The following is a 9,170-nucleotide window of genomic DNA, read 5'->3' on the forward strand; positions in this document are numbered from 1 at the left end:
CTCCGTGTCAGGGGCTTCCCGCTCGTCCTCCGTGAGCTCGAAACGTACTCAGCAGAAATAGGCATTGCACATTTGGTAACTGCGGGGAAATAAAGCACAATCCCGGCTTTTCACGCACAATCCCGGTCTACCTGTTATTATTGTCTGGGTTCCAGCAACAGACCCAGAGCCAAAGTCCGTGGTGATTTATCCCTCACTCGGTATAATTCCATTAACTGAGTGGAGTTATTTAGTCATTGCAAAATTTGGCCAAATTATTTTTGTTTGGGCACTTGTTTTATTTTTGTAACCATGCCCCCTGAAGCTAACCCTCCAGCCTGTAACCATTTCCTCTAGCAGGACCAACATGACATTTGGAAAGGACTCATATGCCTGCACCCGACTTCTCCTGCTTTATTTAGCTGTGTTCTGGAGGCAGCGCTGATGCTCGCTTCAAGATCAGCCTTCGTGTGTTTATGCAGGAATTAAGCAGAGGGCAGGAGATAAAGCATGCATCCATAGGTATGCAGACATGGGAGGACAAGGAGAGAAATCTCTGCCTTCTGCTTGTAAAGATGAATTTCCAGTCTCTTACAAGCACCTGAACCAGCCAGCACACACACAAACTCACGCAGAGTGCTCTGCCCAGACAGGGTGCAGGCAGGGCTCGCGGACAGGACAGACAGACGGACAGACTGCCTTGTAGTGAACCTGCACATCACCCAGGAACACCCCAGGCTTCTGGGGAGTCTGTCCCCATCCCCACAGGACTGCAGGATGGCAGACCCACACAAACCTTCCTCCGAGCAATCTGCCGGGCTGCTTTCTGAGCAGGCCACATCCACAGCATACTTTGGCAGGGAACTGTGTGCTTCTGTTATTTATTGTGCAATAAAAATATTTCTTCTTGTTTGTCCTAAACCTGCTGTCTGATAGCTCGTATGGTGCTTCAGCTCTTGTATTGTCAGAAATTACTAACAAGTTCCTCATCGATCTCTCAAAGTGTTCATGAGCTCCTGCATCTCTCTCCTGTTCTCATGGGATTTTCTGAACTGGATGGTCCTACACTATTGCATCTCCATCCTGCAGCAGATACTTTCAGATATACTTTTTTGGGAAATAACTCGACCTACACAGATAATTTGAGATACCAGAGCACTGCGGCTTTACATTGCTGACGGATTAGGATTGTTGTTTTGCGCTTGGTTTCTTCCCTAATAACACTCAACATCCCCACCCCTTAATCCTTGCTGAGAAGCAAGCAGACATGAAACTGTCCACAATGACTCCAGCATCTCTTTCACTACCAATAATAACTGCTACTTTAGAGTATTTTGTGTTGAATGTATAATCAAATATACAGAGTTATAGTGTCGTATGGAAGGCACTTAGTTTTCCTGATACTGCCTTCTCCTCCTGGAGGGTTCAGTCGCATCCCCATTCAGAAGGAAAGCCAAAGACTTTCTAGTCAGCTTCTTTCTTTCTATGTGTTTGGAAAAGTTCATATCAGAAGTTTCTAGCCTTTTACAAGCCATTCTTCAAAATCTTTTTTTAAGCATGTCTTATTATGATTTCACATTTAGCATCCCAGCATTTTTGATGCCTCCAGTTTTGCCTCTTTGGACATGATTTATGCTTTTTTTTTTTTTTTTTTTTTTTTTTTTTTTTCCCAGAATATATTTTACTTCCAATAATATTCTACTATTTAACTGTGTAAGCTATTTTTATTCATTTTGAAAAGTGTTTCTGGTGGTTAAATTTATCATAGGCTCCTCATATCCAGAGTCTGGCTATCTGCAAGCCTTTTTTACTCTTTTCCTTTTAATTTTTATCTTTGAAGCTACTTCTTTACTGTAGAGGACAGAGGGAAGAAGTTTCACCCTAGAAAACCAGGAAATTTGAGTGTCCCTTCATGTGAAGCCCCCTTCCTCCCAGGTCCAGACTCCCATCTGTGCTGGCAGAAGAAGCCCTTTCTGAGTGTGGAGGTTCCTGCAAAGCAGGGAGAGGAGAGCCACCAGGCTCTGGTTCCTAAACTTGGGGATGGGACCCTGAGAAGAACCCGTGCAAGCCTGACAAAGTCTAAATACCATTCATCAACCTCGCCAGCCTGAAATCCTAAAGCTAATCCTGCACCTAAAGCTAAGCAGAAACCTGGGCAGTCCTGCCATTTCCCTGCTCTGTTCGCTTGTCTGCACAATAAAAATACATGGGGACTCTTCAGCCAGGAGTAAACATGCACATATAGACATGGTCATAAAACTCATAACTAAACCCCTAAAAGTGGTGGATTGGTTATTTTGGGCCGGTCTTCTGGGAAGAGGAGGAGCTGGTTGATAAGCCTAGCGGTTATTTTGGGAAACAAACAGATATGTCAGAGAAAAACATCGATCCATCTCTTAACGAGGATAAGCAGGCAACATTTCACCTCGTTTGGTTGGGTCCCGGGGGTGCCTGACCTCAGGGGTGCTCCTGGTGGAAGGTGGCTGAAAGCAGGCAGTGCTGCGTGCCTCCCTTCACCCCGAGGCTGCCTGTTTTCGAGTTATTCCCTTCTCCCTTCCCCTCCTGCCTCTCGGTGCTGCTCCAGCAGCTCTATCCCCTGTGGCCCTGCCCTGCCTACCACCAGTGAAGGCACTGAGCCATGTCCTTCCATGTTTCTGCCCCTTTGAGAGCACCGGGGAGCCGTGCGGGTCCCTGTGCTGTCACCCGGTGCCCCACTGGACCCCCTGGCACACGTCCCCAGCCAAAACACAAGTCCCTGGCCAAAACATGCCAGCCACGTTGGTGCTGCCCGTATGCAGCTGAAACGCTGGTTTTCCCCCGAGAGTCTGGGGGAGCAGAGCCCGAGCTCCCTCAGCCATCGGAGGCTGCTGCGAAAAGAGCCTGAAATGGGTCTTTAACGATCAAGGGCAGGACCTCCAGATATTTCTCAAAGGGAAAACACAGACTTGCCAGAAGCCGGGACTGAAAGTAACAAGCTCATAAACATCCTTCACGCAGCTCCGTGTTAGCCAAGAGCTGTTTCACAGGCGGACTGTGTTCCCTCTCTGCCTCCCTCCCTGCCTTTTCGCCAGGCCCCGTCCCTCCTGCCCAAGAAAGGTCATTTTCTTCACAGGCAGAGGGAAAAAATCTTCCACAACAACAGGGTCTTAAATCAAGCCGAGGAAGAAGACTTCCCTTTCACCAGCTCCTAATAAATAACTCCAGCCTCCTCGATGCAAATGCTTCCAAACAAAGAATCCCTGTTCGAGACAGAGCCGTAAATTATCGCGGCGGATCTGGTTTTGTTTGAAATCGGACCCAAGCGGACCTCGCCTGGCTTTCAAAGCAAGCCAAGTCTTCTGGTGGGGACTTCTGGTGGGGACCTCAGCTCCCTGCTGCCCACCCCCAGCCACCAGCCCCAGGTCAGGGCTCTGCAGGGCTGTGCAAAGCCCAGGAGGGCGCTGGGTGCTGTGGAGCATGGGCTGGGACGCTTCGTGCCGGTCCTTGCATGTGCTGGGGAACATCAGCACATAGCACGAGCTCCTGGCACGGCCGGACCAAAGCCAGCCTCACACAAGCACAGCCAAAATCAGGAGCTGACCCCCTGCTATTTACAGCACGTTTGCGTCTGGGTGCACAATGACCCAGTTCACACGTCCCATAGCCTTCAAGCTGGTGCTCCAGGAGCAGTTATGTGACTCTGCCACCGCAGTTGCTGGTTACACAGCTTGGAGGCACGGTCCCTTGTCCCCTGGCACCGGTTACACTAATTGCTCTGCCAATTAAATACCTGGAGGTTCTTTCCTCTATGCTCATGGGACAGCAGCACTCCCTCCAGACCGGGCTGCCCAGGCACAGCAATGCGATGTGATGCGGTTCAATGCGATGCGATGCTGCTTGAGAATTAAGAGGAAGCTCGTTAAGCCACAGAGGTGGAAAGTGAAAGACCCCAAACTGCTCGCTGGCTGCAGGGCTGAGGCGCTGACCCCACTGTACTGTGCAACCACCTCCTGCTCCAGGAGAAGGTGAGCTGGCCTTGCACGAGCCTTTACTGGGCACGGGAGAGTTTCCTCCTCAGTTTACAACATAATTATAAAATAATTATAAAATGGCCTCAATTTGAACCAGGAGAGGTTTAGGTTGGGCATTAGGGGAAGTGTCTTTACTGAAAGGGCAGTGTGGTATTGGAATGGGCTGCCCAGGGAAGTGGTTGTCACCACCCCTGGTGATTTTGCCCTCAAGAAGGGTGTAGATGTAGAACTCACAGCATGGTTTGGTGGTGGGCTTGTCAGTACTAGGCTAAACGTTGGACTGGATGATCTCAGAGGTCTTCTCCAGCCTGAATGTTTTCCCAAAAGGTTTTTGTGGATTCACAGAATCAAACAAACCACCACCAACAACAAAAAATCAGGAAATGAGATCCGTAAGGTGCTCAGAGAGGATACTTTCCCTTCCGTGATGCCACAGGAGCAATGGCACCGCACCATTCGGCCCCTTCCAGAGATCAGCTTTTACTCACCCCGCTGGGTGCTCCTCGGGACTGGCTCATTTGCACGTGCAGCAATCTGAGAATAAAATTGGGTCACATTAAAAAACAACTTCTGTGTTATGATTTCCTATGAATCAGAGGATTTGTCCCCTGGGCTCCCTCCAGCCCTGCCTGTTCTTCCCAGCCTCCCCTCCACCCCGAGCCCCATCCTGCTTTTCCACCAGGCTTTGGCTCCCGGCCCCTCCCTGCAGACGTAGGATGCTCGTGCCTACTCGCTGCCACCCTGAGCATCACCGCAAGTGGCATCTGCTGGATGATTTTAAGCTGTGAGCCGCTGAAGGGAAATGTACGGCCCACGTCTCAAGCCTGGGTAGTGGGTGACAGACTCAAAAGCCTCTGATACAGTCATTAGCCTCGGTGAAGTGAATTTAATGAGGTTTGGTTGTAGGTTTTGTTTGGTTTTTAATCCTTACAGGACAGATATCCGTGATGCTAAAAAACATTGCAAGAGCAAACCTTAAAAATGAGTAGCAAAAGAGCTACTTAAACCTGGAACAAGGTTTGCTGTTCCACCTGGGCTCTCCAGGACAGAGCTGAAACACCCTGCATTTCCACCCTTTTGACTAGCTCCTAACAGCTGGGAAGATACACGACAGCCTGTCTTTAGCGCTGGCATCTCCCATTTGCGTGTCGCTCGCTTTGAGAGGGAGCAGAAAAATGTTAACAAAGAACTGCTGAAGAGAAACTTGTTTACCCAGCCTCTCCAACGGGATATGGCTTTTTCTCAAATATTGCGCTACCACAGATTCTCGAACCCTCTTTATCCTCTGTGTTAACATCCAGGAGAGCTCGGGGGTGTCTCTTGAAAGAGAAAAGTGAGCACGGGCACCCCCGGGAAGCTGGAGCCCGAGGCCCCTGTGCCTGATGGAGGGTGGCAGTGGCTGATGGTTGCAGACGGCTGCTGGACAGGGGCAGAAAGGGGGCAGAGGACAGCGTGCTCACAGCCTCCTGAAGGGACCAGGCAGCGCCTGCACCTCTGGGACTTGTACCAGGGGTGGAAGCAAAGCACAACTGAAAAGCAGAGCGAGCCTGCAGTACGGGGAGGATGCTGTACAACCTCCCAGAGCTCATTAGCCCTCTGTGTGCCTTACACAACATTTAGGCAGACGGCTGTAGTGTTCGCAGAGATGTTTCAAACCTTTTTGCGAAACCCAAACTCCCAGAACTGTAACAGCTTTAGGAGAATTCACTGATGAAGACATAGCACAGCCGCTGGTAGCTGATTACTTCTGACAGCACCTGGTTTGCCAGCTTGCAGCTGTCCCAGAGGTGAGGCCACCTGCACTCCGGTGGGTGCAGATGCACCCCGAGGGCACCCCATCACCACCACCTTCCCCTCCTGCCTCTGGGCCAGCCCTCACAGCCCCCGGGGAAGCCAGGGGGATGCTGTTCATCGGGTCACTTTGCCAGCTGTAAGGACAGGCTTAAGAAAAGCTCCCACCCCCCAAGGGTCTACCCCCAGAAGTGTTGGCTGGAGTCTGCAAATCCCTAGGGGGTAATCCCTGGTAATGGGGAAGTGTGAGCTGCCCGAGGGGTGCCCCGAGGGAGGACGTGCCTGGGAGCAGGCTGTCAGCGCAGGAACAGCACAAGGGAACAGAGAAATTCTCGGTCCAGGGATTTGCTTCTCCTGCAGAGAGATTCAGGCACTCCTCAGCACAAACACCGTGGTCTCTCACGCACACTGAAGCCGCACGTAACTCTGCTCCCACCCCACACAGGAAAGCCTCTGCTTTTCGGCTCCAAGACAAGCCCGTCCCGTCCCCTCTTTTGCTCTGCCAAACTGACCTGTGCTCGCTCCAGCTGCAGCACCACACGGCTCGGGGGCTGGAAGGGACAACAGCAACTCACAGAGAGCAGAAAAACGCTGGAAAAACCCCGCAGCATGAGGAAACCACATGGCAAAGATAGGAAAGGAGAAAGAGAGCAGAAAGCACACGTGCAGCTCTGAACAAACTCCACCTGCCCGGCTGCGCTAACATTTTCAGGTACAAGCACTTCCAAACAGTCCTTAAACATCAAGCTACTTTAATACAAAGATCTCTGACAGGAAAATGAAGTTGTCTAAAATCAGCCTGGCTCGTGTCCTGTCTCATCAGCGTGTACCTGGCGGCACAGAGCACAAAACCTCTCTGAGCAGCATCCCCGGGGACAGCGCTGCTGCTTCTGCACGGGCTGCCGGCAGCCTCCGAGTGCCTGCAGCCCTGTCCAGAGGGGCAAGGAGAGCCCGAAGAGGACAGCAGGGCCCCGAAATAAGGACAGCCCGGTAGGTACTGTGCAAATATATCGGATTTTATTACTCTTTTATGGAAATAATAACAGACATTCAGGTAGAAACATATTAAATTAACGCAGTCAACAGTTTAAATGCAAAAATAAATATAAAGTCCAGCAGCTCGATGCATCTAAAACAGCTCGTATTTCTTCTAACGAATAGAAAAAGATTTTTTTTTTCTTTTTTTTTTTTTCTTTTCTGTGTGTGTGTCTCAGACGGGAGAGTTTCGTACAGCCGAACAGAGCCGCAGGTACAAGAAGCGCTTTCTCAGAGCACAGCCCGGCCCGCCGGGCGCCCCGCCGAGCCTCCCTGCGGCCGGGTCCCTGCCGGGAGCAGTCCCACCGAGCCGTGCCGAGCCGGGCAGAGCCGTGCCGAGCCGGGCAGAGCCGTGCCAACCTCAGAGGGCCGAGTCCGAGTCGCTGGAGTCGAGGCTGTTGCGCAGGCGGCAGCTGCCCAGGCGGTCCCGCTGCAGGCTGAGGTTCTGGGTGCTGCGCCGCAGGCACTCGAGGGACTGCAGGAAGGACTTCTTGGCCTTCTCCTCCTCCATGGGGGACACCCCTTCCTCCTCCACCTCCTGGATCTCGTCGAAAGTCACCGGCTGCGTCTTGAAGCGCGACTGCCGCGGCCGCCGCAGCTTGCCCCGGGGGGCTCGGGCCGGCCGGGCGGGAGGGGGGAACTCCTCGGCCACGCAGACGAAGTGCGGCATCACCGCCTGGTAGCTGGAGCAGACGCCCAGCAGCTCGGAGGGCTTGGCGGCCATCCTGCCCTCCGCCGGGGGGCACCGAGCCGGGGCCGGGCCGGGGGACGCCGCCGGAGCCGGCGGGGCGGGGGGCGCTGCCTCGGCCGTGCCGGGAGCCGGGTCCCGGCGGGGGGAAAAGCGGCGAGGAGCCGGGGAGATGGGAGCCGAGGAGACGGAAAGGAGAGGAGAGAACAGGAGCGGAGCCGAGCCGGGTGCTGGGAGCCGAGCGGTGCCCCGGGAGCGGTGCGGTGCCGGGCGGTGGGATGCGATCGGAGCCGAGCCGGGCGATGCGGAGCCCCTCTCCCGTCCCCCCCTGCCCCAAGCAGAGCGGCTGGGCTCGGCACGGCTCGGCACGGCTCCTATATAGCCCGGGCTGCCCACGCCCGAGCATGCTCAGACGGCGGCGGGGCCCCCCCGCTGCCCGCTTGCCTTCCGCCGCTCCGCCCCCGGCCCCCCCTGCCCACGGCCGGGGCCGGGCCCGAGCTGCCGCCCCCCCCCCGGTGCCGGGTCAGCCCCATGTGAGGGGCTGGGGTCGGTCCCGTCTCCCTCCCGGCCGTGGTTTGATCGGGGTTAAGTACCTGATTCGGAGTGACTCCGGTTCGTGCTTCGCCGAGGGGTCAGGAGATGCCCCGGTGGGTGCCAGGGGGGCGCAGGGCTGGAAAAACCCCGCAGCGTGAGGAAAGCACACGGCAGGGGTAGGAAAGGAGCTAGGGTGAAACAGAGCAGAACAGGGAGGCAGAGCCGGAAATGGTTCATCCAAAAGCCACCACAAAACCTCGGCTCTGTCTTTCGGTACGACACAGCACTGACGTCTCGGGGCTCCCCCAGATGAGGCCGATGGCCCCATGCAGCAAACAGCCATAACCACGGCCCCGTCTCAAACCAGCCACAATACGAGCTGCTCCAGGACAAAGGTGGCTGGCGGCGTTGGTCAGCACCCTCGGGGGGCTGCTGGCTGCCCCGCTTGTCGCCAGCGCTCAGGGATCGCTCGGGGGCTTGGCTGCAGACAGCATCTGGCTGCAGCCTCGCAGCTCCTTGGCTCCCCGGAGCAGCTTCGGGGCCAGGCTCAGTCTGAAGCCTTTTTATTGGGAGATGCAATTAACTTAATAAGGGAACAATTTTCTGTCGGGTCAAACTGAATCATTCCCGTTTGGAGAAGACTGCTTTTTTTTTTTTTTTTACTGTTGATTTTAATGGCTAAATTTAGCCCCCCGAAGCCCTGACTGCATTACGAGGACTTTCTCTCCAAGGGACCCACTCACAGCAGATTTTATTCCTGAGAACTGGACTCTGCAGCACACTGGACCGAGCTCTGCTTCCTCAGCACAGACAGGAACCGAGGGGTTAGACCTGGAGGACTCCTGGGGCCGAGCTCACCCCTCCTGCAGGAGCAAACTGGCAGCAGAGGAAAGCATCTCACATTCACATGAAGCAAGGTAAATTTAATCTGCTCTAGCAACAGCCTTAGCATAAGAGGATCCAAGGCCCTGCAGAAAAAAGGCCGGTTGACTCACTACCTGAAATTCAACACGAGCATCCCCAAACTAGCCACCGAGTTTGGTAAAAGTTCAGTGAGGACAAACTGCTTCCCTTGCAGGTAGGCCAAATACCGAATTCCCTCGCAATTAGGGCTATAAAAGGCTCTGGGAAAT

General features: G+C 53.9%; 1 protein-coding gene across 1 annotated transcript; it reads right to left on the reverse strand.

Moving 5' to 3' along the window:
- Positions 1 to 6,775: 6,775 nt before the first annotated feature.
- On the reverse strand, positions 6,776 to 7,842 carry LOC311437703 (uncharacterized protein C11orf96 homolog). The gene has a single exon (XM_084521312.1). The coding sequence runs from the start codon at positions 7,537 to 7,539 to the stop codon at positions 7,177 to 7,179; it is 363 nt and encodes a 120-aa protein (XP_084377438.1). The 5' UTR covers positions 7,540 to 7,842; the 3' UTR covers positions 6,776 to 7,176.
- Between the last annotated feature and the right edge of the window lie 1,328 nt (positions 7,843 to 9,170).

Source organism: Aythya ferina, assembly GCF_964211825.1.
Source record: "Aythya ferina genome assembly, chromosome: 5".
NCBI lineage: Eukaryota > Metazoa > Chordata > Aves > Anseriformes > Anatidae > Aythya > Aythya ferina.

Excerpts from the sequence above, each read along its gene's own strand:
- LOC311437703 (XM_084521312.1), bottom strand. The coding sequence starts at position 7,539 with ATGGCCGCCAAGCCCTCCGAGCTGCTGGGCGTCTGCTCCAGCTACCAG.